This window comes from Cupressus sempervirens, chromosome 4, assembly GCF_028749045.1.
Source record: "Cupressus sempervirens isolate cs-2001-9-10 chromosome 4, ASM2874904v1, whole genome shotgun sequence".
NCBI lineage: Eukaryota > Viridiplantae > Streptophyta > Pinopsida > Cupressales > Cupressaceae > Cupressus > Cupressus sempervirens.
The window spans coordinates 743,303,353-743,319,979 of NC_143121.1; the positions used below are offsets into that span (position 1 = coordinate 743,303,353).

At 34.2% G+C, this 16,627-nt stretch overlaps 2 protein-coding genes across 2 annotated transcripts; both read left to right on the forward strand.

Moving 5' to 3' along the window:
• The first annotated feature begins 9,036 nt into the window (after positions 1–9,036).
• LOC149563499 (disease resistance protein Roq1-like) lies at positions 9,037–13,951 on the forward strand. The gene is made up of 2 exons (XM_089828209.1): positions 9,037–9,494; positions 12,526–13,951. Exons 1-2 carry the CDS (start codon positions 9,037–9,039, stop codon positions 13,949–13,951), a joined length of 1,884 nt encoding a protein of 627 aa, XP_089684335.1.
• LOC149563500 (uncharacterized) lies at positions 13,574–15,619 on the forward strand. Its single transcript, XM_089826717.1, has 3 exons — positions 13,574–14,486; positions 14,794–14,898; positions 15,239–15,619. Exons 1-3 carry the CDS (start codon positions 14,066–14,068, stop codon positions 15,556–15,558), a joined length of 846 nt encoding a protein of 281 aa, XP_089682843.1. The 5' UTR covers positions 13,574–14,065; the 3' UTR covers positions 15,559–15,619.
• Positions 15,620–16,627: the final 1,008 nt, after the last annotated feature.

Consider the following 16,627-nt stretch of genomic DNA (forward strand, 5'->3'; position numbering starts at 1 on the left):
ATCCAGTTTTTCCAAGAGAGGGAACCCCAGCAGTTTTTCCAGCAGGAGGAGACCCAGCTTCTGTAAGAGTCGCTAATTCTCCACTCATGCGGATGCTCACTTTGAATGGGTCCCTTGTTATTTCCAGGCTGTTACGTGAATCCCCAGTTGTTTCATCCTCTCCAGCTTTTTCAAGAGCCCCAGATATTTTACCAGTTTTTTCAGGAGAGGGAACCCCAGCAGTTTTTCCAGCAGGAGGAGACCCAGCTTCTGTAAGAGCCGCTGTTTCTCCACTCATGCGGAGCACGTTCTCTTTCAGAGAGTGCAAAATAGAGAGAATAACTGATGGAGTTCTTTCATCAGAGGGAGCCCCAGGTTTTTCAGCAGACGCATCTAATTTTTTTATAGAGACAACAAGTGCCCCAGTTTTTTCGACAGAGGGATCTAATTTTTTCTGAGAGACAGGAAGTGCCTCTGTTTTTCACAAATAGGAAGAGTAATCCCATGGGCTAAAGATATGAGCATTAATCTATCTTCTCTTCGTGGAGAATTGGAGAAAATGGGACGAGTAAATCACTTTACATTAAATAAATCAAGAATTGAATTCATTTTTCAGATTGAATTTTAACTCCATTTTTTTCAAACAATTTTTACATGGGCGACATATCTGCCTAGTCAATATTATTAATCCTTTGATAATTGGTAATCTAGATTCATAGTACATTATTTGATTAGATCCGTGAACATGTTTGTGCATTTAGAGTTTCTCAGTTGTTATAAAATATATTAAATCAAATGTTGATTTAATTAGCTTGAGGGTGTATATTTTATTTAATTTATTTTTTGGCTAATTGATCATAGTGAATTTCAATTTAATTAGAATTACTTGATTTAATATAGGAAATGGGCCAATTGGTCTATTAAGTGATTTAATATTTGTATTTATAAGATACTTTAAAAAAAGTGCTTGAATTAGGCAAAATTGATTTTTATTACTCACTTTGTAATTTCATGTTAGGAGGGTTTTTCTCCAAAATCCTCTTGTAAGGATTGATTGTTTTTCTTGTTGCTAGAGTTTGGTTCATTAGATCATAACGAGATCAACCTCATTGGATTCATGTCAAGATTAGTGTACTTTGCCAAAGGTTTGATCCAATTCAACTATATTTTTTAAGTTCTTCCCTTTCTTGTTTTTTACCAAACATTAGAGGTAGGGTTTTATCATTTAATTGGCTTTACTTTATTTTATTTTTTTTCCCTAAATGTTAGTGTGTGGAGAACTAGTGTTCCCCAATATTTTTATGCAATTCTATCACCTTGTTGAACAAGGAAGAGCATTTCATTGTTGTAGGTTTTTAGAAATGAGAGTTTTGGAAATGTTATGCTACCAAAATTTGTGTGTGTGCCTATAAGTTGGACTTTATTCTATTTTTGTAAGTTTGGGCATGCTTGTGAAATGGGTTTTCAATTTTGCCAAATTTTGAGATGTTCCAATTTTGAGTGTTTTTGGCATCGCCTTGTTTTCCATGCTACCAAGTTTTTGGCTATCACATTGTTTATTTTGATTAGAGCTCTAATTTTTTAGTCTCTTCTATAATGAGTAGGATCATCAAGTTAAAATGATTAGAAGACATTCTAGGGTATTTTATTTCCTGATCTAAAGTTGTGTTTTCAAATTGGTTTTGTGGAATTTTAATTCTTGCCATATTCTCTAGATTATGAACTTGAACTTGGTTTGGGAATTATATTAGACCCGGTTTGGTCATTTGACCACATTTTGGAAATAGGATTTTGACTTTATCAAAATTTGAGAAGTTGGAATTCTGGGCATTTCATACTTGCATTGTTTTGTTTATATTTGATTATGGAAATGGATTGTAATCCATGTTCCTTTCATGTCATGCTTTTCCTTTGTGGACATTTGGGATTTATTGTCAAATCTAAACTCGCAAATCTAGGTCAATTGCGTAAGTTTTTGATACTTGGTGATTTTGTTGCATTCTCATATCCAACCCTTACATTGGTATTATTTGATTATTTTTATGAATTGGATTGTGCCCATACATGAGCACATGCACGTGCATATGACAAGATCTTGCAAGATCCAAACTCTTAAATTTAGACTAGTTGAGAGATTGTTCATTTGGGGGTTGGGTTAGTATCTTGCATTGCCTATGGGTAGTCATCATATAATGAGCATAGGTATGTAGGGTAGATGTGTGGAGTGGCTTCTCTTGTGTACCTGACCTAGAAGTAGACAACAAGGCAATGTAAAGAGGTTTAAATAAGTGATAACCAAATTCATAAATGGGATAATAAAATCTAATATAAGATATGTGATCCACCCATCTAGATGGTAGCTAAGCATCCCAAGGGAGCCAATATGAGGTGTAACACCCCGCTAGGGAACCCAAAAAAAATTAACATAAAGTTCACTAAGTTTGTCAAACATTTTTTTCTTATAAAGATAATAACTTAACAACAATAGATATAAAAAAAGTGGAAGCAATAATCACATACATAAACACAATCCATAAAAAAAATTACATCTCTTAAGGGTTTCATGACATTGAATCACATTTAAGTTTAATTAATGCTAAATCCGGTACATAACAAATCCACAAAAAAGAATAATCATAAGTAAAAATTCATTTTAAATAAAATACAATTATAGGATGCCACTTGGCATAATCAAAATGCATAATCATCCACTATACAAGTCATAGGGTATGAAAAGCTCAAATAATATACAATAGAATATAATTCTCCATCAGAAACACAAAATCAGAAAGAAAGGATCAATTGCATAGGTACATCCAATAACGACATCTAGCTGTTAGATCTCAATGGTATAAGAAAAATGCACTACCACCTGACCTCATGGAGCCTAAATGGCCCACTCCCATTGTGTTGGGGAGATAAATTCAAGTCCCATACAAAATTCAATCTCAAAGTCACAACCAACATCTAGGTTAAGGAAATGCCAAAAAGAATATTATCTCAAAGGGTACCAAGACGCAAGTATCATCTAATTCTAGAGGCAACAAAGACATGTAGGAAATATACTATGCAAGTGAGCAAGTGTCATTGCATGAGCCAACTCTAAGGTTACCCTTGCAACCTCTTTGGACTCTGAGCCCCTAGTGTCTCTATGCAGCACTAGTATCCTTTCACACAAACAAGGCATACTAACGAAGCAAGGTTGTAACCAAGCATCCTCTCTACACCCATCCTAGCCTGTACTAGCACTTAAGGCATGGGCAAGGAAAAACACAGAGTCTTATTAATTTATTTTAAAGTACATTTAATGAAATGTTATCACTTATTACAACAACTTACAATGGGTTACCGAGGGAACCACTTAGGGCTCTGGCCTCCATTGCAAGCCACTTCCGAACGTACACATAGATTACCTACCCTAGGCTCATATAAGCATAAATCATAAAATTGCAATTTTCACCTTAGTCCTTTACAAATGACTAGAAAGCACCTAAAACCAATTATAATAATCACCTCAGTCTTATACAAGCAACTGGAAAGCATCAAAAGACAACTGATTGAAACTCAAAGGTTACACCAAGAAAATCACAATAATCACCTCAATCCCATACAAGCAACTAGAAAGCATCAGAACTCATTATAGAAATATGTGACTATATCACAATGGTTGGGTACAAAAGATCATGGCCAAATACTAATCAAAACATTATCATAGAACAAAAATCCCCCAAGCCTCTAGTAAACATCCTAATTGGTCAAAGAACTAATTTGAAAACCCGAACCCCAAATCAAACAATACAACATACATCTCATCAGGAAATTTAATCAAGTGTTTTCAAATTCACAATTAATCCAAAATATCTTAGAATTAGGAATCAATTTTAAATATTAAACTACACCATCTAAACCAAAAAATCTGAGTTTAATTCAAACCATCGTTTTTCCAAGTTGAATTACAATTATCAATTTACTTTATTAAAATATTATTAATAAAGTAATTAATAATATGTTTAATAAAGAAAACTAGTATTAAACCATTAATGTACTTAAATATTATTATCAACATTTAATAATAATTATTAACTATTAATTATAATATTTATTATCTTATTAATAAAATTATCTTAATATTAAATTATTAATAATAAGAAACATTTAAATTTCATAATATAATAATTACATAATATTATTATTATTATTATCAAATTAATTATTATTAAATAAACTAAATTATAAAAATTAATTTAATAAAATTTAATAATTTTTTTAAAAAATAGAATGCAAATACACTAAGCGTTTATGGTCCGCAACCGTTAATGCAGCAACATCATACTGTTGTAGGCAATACCTTCTACTACGGTAGCAACATGTTGTTGTGCAGCTTACATTTGTAGCCATAGGGTGGGTGGGGAATTGGTAGCCCCACCTACCTTCAAACTATTACTTTTAAAAAAAAAATTATAGTTTTAAATTTTATTTATTTATTTTTAAACAAACAAATAAATACCATAATACAAACAATATGATAATATATTACCAGAGTAATTTTTAATTACTTTGGTGATTTTTTATTTTATTTTTGATAAAATTATAATATAGATCTGATAGGAAAACTACATACAACCAATCGAATTTTCTATACAAAATTCATGATCTTCTTCTCCAAACCCTACCTGAATTATGAAATTTTTTTTTCGAACTCTATTCTATTTATCCAAAATGAGTATCCACAACCAAGGGTTTCAAATCATGAAATCATTTATAGAAGTTTCCAATCAAATAACCATTAAATTCACAAATAAGGGTTTCAAATCATCAAATTATTTATAGAGATTTTTGAAATGAAAACCAAAAAATACACAAACAAGGGTTTGAACCCAATTTGAATTTTGAATACAGATCCACAACAAACACGGAGAAGATGGAGAATTCAAAGAATGAAAACTATTGCAAAAAACCCACAAGATCCTACTTAGATCTGATGCTAAAACAATGAATGCATGGAGCTCGCAAGCAATTTCCCCTTCTTTTGAAAACCCTCTTCTCGAAAATTGGCTCCTTCAAACCTATGAGTGAAGAAATGAGCTTTGATCTCTTAATAAAGAGCTTTCCGCAATTAGGGCTTTGCAATCACACGAAACCTTTTCCTTTATTATATTTATTTTTCACATGCAACCTTTTTACAATTTAATTAAAATAAGTTTATTAAATCAATTCCTTTTTCTCTTTTATTAAATCATGAGACATTTTTTAATAGAATATTTATTAATCTAACTAATAATAATATTTAGAGTTTATTATGAAAAATAAACTCCGTCAATGGGCCCTTGGTCTACTGGTGAAGTTGAATGGCTCACAAAGAGCCCACTAGGGATCAAGTCTTGCTGAGTGCAAGGTTCTGACATCATAAGGGATGAGGCTAGGATCGTGCCCTGGGTGATTTTGATGAAATGGATGCCCCTTAGTCCTTGGCTCTAAGCCGAAGAGGTTTCTAGCATGAGTGGGCCCGTGTCGGGTCCCTAAAAAATCTGTGGTGGCCTTCGCTAGTTGGTAGTTTGCAAGCTTCATGCCTCACTAGGCTACCTCACAAGTTTGAACCCTCCATAAAAAATAAATGAAACTCCTAAATAAATTATTATTAAATTAAATAAATATGATTATGCCAAAATTAAAACTTTAACTATATCTTTAAATTTAATTCTTTTATTTAATTAATTTCACAATTAATTAAATATTGATTTTTCTTTATAATTTTTTTATTAAATTAAATCATTAAATACTCTTTTAATTTGATTTAATTAATACTGAAAATCACAACAAAGCCACAAGACTAAATAAAAAATCCATTAAAAAGTACAGAATATTAGATCAAACTCAAGGTCAAAATCACAAATTCATGTCACTGAACGAATTCAAAAGGGTAACCAAATCAGATATTTGTCCTACTTTCTAGGAAAATTGGCTTAGGGTTAGGATTTGGTCTCAAGAATTATCTCCCCTCTTTTACCATTGAGATATTGCGATAGTGCATGCTCATCCTGACAATTTAGGGAAGCCGATGCTTGGTACTTGCAATCTGCACAAAATTTGAGCATGTACATACACATATAATTTAAATTAAACAAATAATGGTAGGAAGTGGTACATCGTGTATATCTCAACTAGCAGGTGACTACGACTCCCTCCCTCAACCACATTGAAAATGTCAAACATAAAGTAAAACATACAAGTACAACATACACATGCAAATATGGGGTAAGTAACCATAGAACTACATATAAATAATCCATCTATATGATGAGATAACTGAAATCACTATATATTAGCATCATCATCTAAAGGATAATCACAAACACATGAAATAACTAAGTAATTCATCACATATATAAACTAAGTATGAAATAATATCTAATCAAATCCAGTAACCAAGTACCAAAATCATAATCTTAAAACTGGACTAAAAGAACTTGACAATCCAACATGAAAAGTAAACTAGGGGTAGGCATTACATGAGGGTGGTGTGTCAAGATAGTAGCCAGTATTCTATAGAAGTTTATGCAAGGGCATGGTGCAAGCTCTCATATTGGAGTTGAGGCACACTGGATATGTGGATTCGTAAGGGTGTTGAGCCATAACATGTATATTTTGGGCTTGCTGATACTAAGAGACTTACACTCCACAAGACATCCTACATAGCTATCCTATATAGCATCTGACTAGTGATTTGATGTAGTGCATGTTATCTTCATGATCATTGAGTTCTTTCCATGCACTAATTGGTGTGTATGTTAGCCTTATATGCTTTTTTGTATGTAAATGTGGTTGAGTTGCTATCTTTATAAGCGCAATGGGTGTAGGCCTAAGGGTACCACATGGTTGGGAAGCATAGCTACCTATACCACTGTAGGGGAGTGGAGTATAAGGATGGTCTTCTTCTAGTTTGAGGTCAAGGATTGTTGTTCACTTGGTACTTCAGTGTACCCAAAGTATGTTACTTTTGATGCATGATTTTCCTTTGATGCATTTGGATATCATGTTATGCAACGATGGATCTTATTATTTACTTGATGTTCGTGTTTACTTGAGGTTGTATCTTATTTCTACTAATTAGAGATTTATCTTAGGGATTAGAATGTTCGATGCACTCTTAGTTTACCTTGATGTTGTATTAACATTGTGATGTAGTAGAGTTGAATTTGGTATATTATCATGATGATGTAATGTTACATTTCTTGGATATAATTGATGCCATCAAGTGTCCATTCCTTGATATATATGTGTACATCTAACCTACTCGCTAGTGTGGAGATTGATTACTATTAGTTTCAATGCTTATATTTTAGATGTTGCCCATAAAATCTCATACGACAATGTTTTCCTTCATACGATTGGTGCATGATCTACTCATATGGTAAGGCATACCCTCGTATGAGGAGGTATTGTCTTGTATAAATCTAGCACTAACTCACGTATGGTTCATTGAGAATCGCCACACTAGAGTTGATTTAGGTTCATACCAAGATTTATTTAAATTAGCATACCATGAATAGTGGCCATTTTTGCACATGTTCTGGGGGTGCAAATTAGACATTTATAATGTGGGTTCCACATCTTTTCAAGTCATAAAAGATTATCGATATCGATCACTTGTGGACATAGCTAGAAGATATCTTATTTTTATTAGGTTTTAACAAGAGAGGAACTTGTAATCTATAACCATATGGGAAGTTATATTTTGGGTTTTAAAATGATTGCCACATATAATGTTACCAGGGTTAATGGAATGAACCTTGTGTGATAAATCAATTTAGAAGGTATGTATTGGTAAGTGATGAATGCTTGGGGATCTTTAGTTAGTTAGTTAGTTTAGTCTTTCATCATGATCTTTGGATTGTAGTTGTATGTATTTATGTATACTTTAATTTAATAAAAAATAAATATGTTAGTCTATGTTTATCCTTGTTTCCAAGGATCTCCACGCATGGCATTGCATCCTTCTTTTTAGGTAACAATGCATCTTCAATCTTACCAACCAATTATGTCAACAACTTTGGCTTTAATAGCTTCAATACTTAATGGAATCTCCATGCTTTGTCTTTTTATGTCTTGTACCTATTTAGAGACACCATGAATAACATCACCTATTCTTTGTTCAACTATAAATGTATCATCCATTTTAATAGGTGTTGAATGATCATTTCTCTCCTTTACACTCGTTAGAATTTTCTTCCACATGTCAACTTTTCCACTATGTAGACTTTGCATATATTATGGCAAGAAAGGTACTTGTACATGCTTTTAATGATTATATTTTTGTTTAAACATTGTTCATTGCAAGTAACTCCTTAAATATGATGTTTCTTTTTAGAATTGTTTTATTTAAAAATGTTGTCAAAAATTTGTATTTTACATTTTACAATATTTCATATGAAATTAGTGACATAACAACCATCGATGCAAATCAAAACACTATTATAAAATATAAAAATTTCATATATTCAATTGGAAGTTATTTGGAATGAATGTAAAACACTCCATGTAGTAATTATAGAAGACTTAACATATCGATTGAATGTGAAAAAAGTGAGATCATTTAGATAAAATCTACAATAATTTTTTCTTGAGAATTAGATTTTTAAAATAATTTAATTTAATTTATAAATATAGAAGTAGAAAATCTTAGTGTGCAATAATAAGGAGCTCTTAAAATGATACACAATAATAATTATCACGTTAAAAGGATTATCACTTACAAAGCACAACTTTTGATCAAGCAACTAGACACATTTAAGAACACGTTAAAAGCAAAAACAGTGCGTGGAACGCGGAAAGCGAATTGGCCGTCGCTTTCCTTGCCCACTTCCATAGTTAGGCATACTGTGGGGTTTTTACATAAATCTGAGAAACAAAGACCATACCTAGATTCTTCCTAGATTCTTCGCCTGGAATGCAAGCGGATGTTTCTTCTCAAACAAAAGTCAAATTCCTCTTGGAAATTTAGTCCTCTCAGAGACGTCTTTAACATTGACTTTGAAAATAAATTAATGTAACATTAGTATGAGATATCACGTGTTTTTGAGTTTTAGGGGAAAAGATGTGAGAAAGACTCTGGTTGATCATCTCTTCCAAGCTCTTTCTGCAGCTGGATTGAATGTGTTTCTCGACACTCACAAGTTAAAGAAGGGGGAAATCATTGATTTAAGCCTGGAAAATGCAAGTAAGAGCAGCGCAATATGCATTCCTATATTTTCCAAAGGCTATGCAACCTCGGCATGGTGTCTCAGGGAGGCTGCCTTAATGTTGGCCTCTTCTGGGTTAATTGTTCCTCTCTTTTATGAAATGGAACCCACCCATGTTAGATATCCGGAGGGAGAATGCAGTAGCCCTTACAAGAAGTCATTTGAAAAGCATTACAGCCATCCAGATCGATATTCAAGGGACGAAATTGATGGATGGAAGCACGCCCTTGACCAGATCTGTTGCCGCTCGGGCTGGTCCCTGGAGATTATTGGTGGGTAAGTAATTTACTTCACTTTCCCCTTGTTTTATTTCTAAGTCCAATTAATAGCCCAGAATTAAATCGACAGAGCCCAAACCATGTAAGTATTAGTGTTGAAATGCTTGTCTTTGCCGAAGGAGCCATCTTTCAGTTTCACAAGCCAATTAAAGTTTCTCTACACTTTGTCGGGGAGTTTATCAGATTTACACTAAATACACACCTATATTCATCCAGTACCGTGGAAATTTGGATGCACTGATTAAGCCTAGCGCTTTATAGGCTACCATTGTCAAAATAATTACAATTTTTCTAATTAACTAAATGCCCTTTGTCTGATTGACAAGCCGTTCCAAACATCATTATCTTGGGGAAGCCTTCCACCAATATTCCACGTACCTGCTAATTTCTTGTCAAATGTCATACAGGCAGTTCAAAATTTTGAAACCATTATGAATTGATTTAAGAGCTGGAATAGAAGGTTACCTGAAGCTGTTCATTTTTATTTTCTAAATTCATTTATAGTGTTAATCAAATGAGAATAGTAGATTCAGTCATCAGATAGGTAAAGCCTACAAAACAACAGTAATTTGTAAGCCTTTTATCTAGTAGATCTTATCTATCTTCTTCCTTCTTACAAAATTAAAGAGAAATTTATAAGAAATCATGAACTGAAATTGGTTATATTTTCTCCGCTGCTCGATTCATATAGAGCAATCAGAGGCAGAGCATTACACAACAGGAAAATGGGAACTTCATTAGAAGCCTTCCCATTTTAGTGGATTCAGACGTAGTACTTTCAATGCTCTTGAGTCTTTTCTATCTGCCATTCTTTAGTACTCCTCCGTAGGCTTTTGTTTTCTCCTTGCTATTTCATATCAATGAAATCTTGAGCTCGTACAATGAAATTTTGATTCAAATCTCCTTGTTTTGATCTTCATATGGCGCATTTCTAAATGTAATTAATACTGTTGGTTTTTGCCTCTCTCTGCTGGCCATTTTCGTTGACAGTAGCCAACGGGTCTCTCTGATATAGGAGAATATAGGGACATTTGGGTCTCTCTGATGTAGGAGAATATAGGGACATTTGACAATTCTACATCGTTTTTGAACTTTTAGTTTTAGTTGTAGTTAGCAACAATATGAGATTTATAAGCTTATTCAAGCAATCACACTAGAAATAATAATTGGAAGACCAAGAGTCATAACATAGAATTCCACAAAGATGTCTCTCTTGGGATTTGAACGAGGGTCTCCACAATGATAACCGGTTGCTTCAACCAACCAAGCTAAACCCCTTGGACTAGAAGCTAAATCTCTTACTGTTACACATAATGATTAAATCATAAAAAATGGTCTTTTCAAGGTGATAATAAGGCAGTGGAAGAGTCATACATTCTTTAATTAAATGGTTACATAAAAATGCAGGCACTCATTTTGGAAAATTGAATCGATAGACAGTTACTTTTACTAATAGAGATGTGCTGATTATCAAAAAGGAGAGTGAGATTTTCAGTAGACAAAGATTTTATTTAAAGAAAGGCTTTGACTAGAGTTTATTCATTAGAAGTTGAGTTCTCTCTTCAAAGATCCATTTTATAAATTTGTAAACCTGAAGTAGGTAATATTTTACAATTGAAATAGAATAGAATGTGTGAATTTTCATTTTCAGTGAGAAAAAAAGTCAAGTTATTTCTTACAATTTTTAATATATTTTCTTTATCATGCTCTGTATGAATGTTAGGTTGAATAACTCTTATATGATGTTATGTTATGTAAAATTGTTGATTTGAATAACTCTCATATGATATAGAAGAACATATAAGTATTTTAAGAGAGTCCCTTTTATCACTTTGATTTAACTTTTTGTGAAAGTAAAATATAGTAGCTCTATAATTTGATATATATTCAATTAAATATAAATATATTATTTTAACTTTTTTTTTTTTTTTTTGAAGCTTTATGTCTTTCTGTCATTTTGTATTAGGAATCTTGATTTCCTTTTACATTACAAGAATTAGCTTTAGCCTGCAATACTTAAAAACTTGCCAGTGTGCCACAATAATGATTGAAAAAATGGATTTAAAAAAAAGATAAGAAAAGATTTTTTACCTTAAGCTTTTCTCCGTAAGCATCAGATAAGATGCACGATAATAAAAATATTGAGAGACAGTTTTGTGGCCTTCTTAATGTTGGTGTTCATTAATTCTAACTTCAGCTCGACTCAAGACATGACGAGTTTTTACTTTTCAATCATGTTTTCTAAAATTTATTTCATGATAAAAGACTTTTTTAGTTTTAAAGTCTTAGATTTTGACAAATGGCTAGATTTTTCCCTAAGCTAGTGGGGCGATTTTCAGCCCCACCCCATTTTCATCCGCTTCCTAAAAAAGTGGGGCTCCTATTATGAAGGAAAAAATTCTAATTAAACCTGTAGCCCCTCAAAAAAATTCTCATGGGACCACCTGTACCTAAAAAATAGACCTGTAGCCCCCACTCATTGGACCCCTGCCTTAACCATTTGTGAAAGCCTTGATTTACGGTGCTTGCATTTTGCATACTTTGTTAGCGGTGGTTTGATTGTATAAAGCATGCTTGATATACTTCATAACAGCACCGATGTTTAATGAAATTTTGTTCATTAGAAGGCTCCGTTTTCTCTGATTTTTTCTGCATGTTTTACATTTTTGTTTGAACTAGATCAAGTGTGCTGTAGCTTGCAGCTACAGAAAATTATACACTTCATAGACAGTTCCGTGGCGGCCATCATTTCTATCTACACGATTAAAAGTTATAGAAAAACATTTAAAATATCCGCTCTTGGAGAATCATAGGGGATAATTCATTGGCTGAACAAAACTGGCAAATGCTTCATAGAAATATGTACCAAGTTTTTAGGATATAAACAGATTCCGGTAAATACATAGTTCTGCCATGGTTATATTTAGTTCCCCTTCTAATATTATGAAGATTATATTTAGTTTACTGACTAGAATGTGTGCAAAATGGATAACGTAATTGCACTTAGCACTGACATTTGTAAATGATAGAATATATATTCGTTTCTTTCTGCGTTATATTGCTGTCCCTAACTTCGCCATATGCAGATTCGAAGCTCAGCTAGTGAAGAAAGTGGTGAACGACATAATAAAGACACTTGACAGGGTACCGTTACAAGTTGCCAAACATCAAGTGGGATTGGAAACCTTGAAAGAAGCTCTCATCCAGAAATTAAACCTCGATTCAGCCCAAGCAGTAGTTAGAGTAGGAATATGGGGTATAGGTGGTATTGGTAAGACCACAGCTGCGAAGGCCGTGTCTAATGAAATTTATGGTGATTTCGAAGCTGTTTCCTTCCTGTTTAATGTCCGCGACACTAGCCTCACAAAACTGCAGGGGCAAATTCTCTCGGACTTGGCCAACTATGAAGAAGAAGTGCACAGTGTGGAAAAGGGCAAATCTTTGTTGACAGATCGTTTAAGAGGAATCCGTGGCCTTGTCGTCTTGGATGACGTGGATGATCGCGATCAATTGGACGCCTTAGCTGTGGATTCGTTGGCCCCTGGGAGCCGCTTAATCATAACTTCTAGGGATAAACACATTCTCAATTCCGCTCACATCTCATCCGAATGCATTCACGAGATGCGCGCATTGGAGGAAAGTGAAAGTCTGAAGTTGTTTTGTTGGAAGGCCTTCCTCGGGCCATCCCCAATTACCCGTTATGAAGAACTCTCAAAAAGAATAGTGGAAGCCTGCAAGGGGCACCCTCTTTCTCTGGAAGTCATGGGAGCCTTCCTGTATGATAAGAAGACTGACACTGACATTGATTGCTGGATTGAAACTGCTCAAAACATTGCAGGCAATAGAGACATTTTGAAAACACTCAAGATCAGTTATAGCGGTCTTAGCACCGAGGAAAAGGAAATATTTCTGGACATTGCTTGCTATTTTCTTGGAGAATGCACAACTTCTCCCGTTGTCGTCTGGAAATCCATGTACAAGAATGTGTGCATTGCTATCAACAATCTTTCAATGAAGTTGCTGATTAAGATAGAAGAGAAAGGTGTATTTGAAATGCATGACCTCGTGCGAGATATGGGCCGAATCATTGCTGAGGAAGATCAAACCCGGCAACGGGAGACTGTCCACTTCCAGTCAAGCAGCTCATTCAACAGTGCTAGCAATATCAACATCTCTCGCCTTCGTCTCCGTCAAGGTGGTTCACGGTGCCTTAAAATGTTGTGCACTCTTAGTCTTCGCTATCTACATTTGGAGCAAGTGCACATGGACGATATCTTAGACATTCTTCCTCTAACTTTGAGATGGCTAAAGGTGGATTCTTGTTCCTTTGCAAGCACGTGGTATAGCTCGAATTCGCTGGAGAAGTTACTAATAGCAATGAAGAAGAAATCCTCTGTTTTAGGTATGGGATCGCAGTTGAGTATCATCGACTGGACTGACTGCAGATCCTTATGAAACCTCCCTGACAGCGTTAGTCATTTGTCACATTTGCAGTCTTTGAATTTGTCGGGATGTCACAAGTTGGAGTGTCTTCCTAACAACATCTCCCACCTCTCACAACTGCAATACATGAATTTGAGCTACTGTGAAAATTTAACATGCCTTCCTGACAGCACTGGAAACTTGTCTCAGCTGGAGTACTTGAACTTAACTTATTGTAAATTCTTGGTCAAACTTCCGGACAGCATTGGCAGGCTATCACAGCTAAAGCAGTTAAGTCTGAGCTGGTGCAAAAGATTGGAGGGCCTTCCAGAAAGCATTAGCAACTTGTCAAAGCTGGAAAGACTGGATATGCTGAGTTGTTACTCTGCATGGAAGTCAATTCCTTATGCCATTTTGATAAAGCCAACACTGTGCCTCCTAGGATTGCCTCCTCTGGTAGATAACTGGCGGAAACTTCGAATAGGAGCCCTGCGATGTCAAACGGAGTCTACTCTGTCTAATATACAAGACATGGCAGGTTTTAGGGCAATCTTAGCCGCTGAATGTCGTAAGTAAATAGTATATATTCAGTTGGATTTTGAATACTAACAGTCGGTCCATGGCAGCTTGTCTTGTGATTAGATGGATTGAAATCATTACTTATGTGTATTAGCATAAAAGCATTTGTATTTTTAGCTTCATACAACGAGTAGATGAAAACTATATACCTGAAACCTCCTAATCATATCAAAATACATTAAATTTTAAATTTTAGGCCTTTTTAAAAATGGGATATTAAATGAAATTTAAACTTCAGAGCTCCTTTACATTTAGTAATTATCACAATCTAACATAGACATTTTTCTTCAATCCAGAAAAATTAGAGTCCAAGCTCACAAAACTCAGATTCTCTCGGGGCAAAAGTTCTCTTGGAATTATATCAAAAGCCCAATTCAAGTTGTCGGGCATATCAAGAAAAGGTAATAGCCATATCAAGGAATTGAGCTTATATAATCAATTTTTAAAAAATTCAATTGAAAAGACAATAGAAGATCAATTAGATAGATATAGATATATATATAGGTTGAAAGCAATTGTATAATGCTAATAATGCCTAAAGAGGTTTTTCCATCTCTCCGAACATGTATTGTTTCAGCTTCAATTGAAATAGTATATATGTAGTTATATAACATATCTATAACAATAGGAATACGAGACTTGCATTTGGATCTGTACGATAATTTTTAGTTTAAGTATTACCATATTTCTAGATTCTTTTTTGAATTTTATAACTTAATATGGAATTTTTATTAAATCCAGAAAAGTTGGATTCTTATGGCGAAACCAAACCCATTGCGACGAGGAGTGCCCCACTTTCTCCAACAAAGGAATCTATGTTTTTAATGAAGGCAAGGAGAAACCCAGTTTTATCAGCAGAGGAATCCCCAGTTATTTCCCCCTCTCCAGCTTTTTCAAAAGCCCCAGATTTTTTACCACTGGGGAATCCAGTTTTTTCAAGAGAGGGAACCCCAGCAGTTTTTACAGCAGGAGGAGACCCAGCTTCTGTAAGAGTCCGTGTTTCTCCATTCAAGCGGATTCTCTCCTTCATCCAGAGAGATCGAAATAGAGAGAAAAACTGATCAAGTTCTTTCATCAGAGGGAGCCCCAGCTTTTTCAACAGAGGGATCTAATTTTTTTATAGAGACAAGAAGTGCCCCAGTTTTTTCGACAGAGGGATCTAATTTTTCTCAGAAACAGGAACTGCCTGTTATCCAGCAGAGGAAGCCACAGTTTTTCCAGCAAGAGGAGACCCAGCGTCTGTAAGGGCCCCAGTTCCTCCATTCATGTGGAGCACTAGCTATTTCATAAATTTCAAATAGGGAGAAAAACTGCCCAATCTGTCCAATCTCTTTCATCAGAGGGAGCCCCAGTTTTGATGGATCCAATTTTTAATTTTTTTACATACAGAAAAAAAGTGCCTCAGCTTTTTCAGCAGAAGGATCTAATTTTTTCGTAGAGCAAGGAAGCGCCTCATCTTTTTCCACAGAGGGATCTAATTTTATCTCAGAGACAGGAAGTGCTTCTGTTTTTCAAAAATAGGAAGAGTAATCTCATGGGCTAAAGATATGAGCAATAAACTATTTTCTATTTGTGGAGAATTGGAAAAAATAGAACCTGTAAATTACTTTATATAAAATAAATCAAAATTTGAATTCATTTTTTCAGACTGACTTCAACATCACACACTAAGACTTGATTTCTAGTCTAAAAGTATTAAATAATCAAAATTGATTTATTTTTTCCAAACAATTTTGATTCCATTTTTTGCAAACAATTTTTTTTCCATAGTACGTACTATTTGTCAAACAAATGGACTATAGAAAACAGATAGTAGTAGTTGTCTGCCCCACGCAAACTGTACCATTAAGATTCTTTGAATCGGAGTTTGTTCAAAAGATTAACAAAACGAAAACAAAAATATGCCAATTTATTTACATGTACAACGTTGAAGAAATTAATGTTCACATAGGAAAAAAAAAATTTAAATCTTATTGATCCGGTATAGCATAAAGATGGCCTTTTGAATATATGTAGGGAATTATGGGCATTTTTATCCCCAGTTTAAGCCAACTTCAATGAAATCTGGACATGCATCATAAAGAGGCCAAGTGGTATCGCTTTGTCTCATTTCTGCTTCATGACATCAAG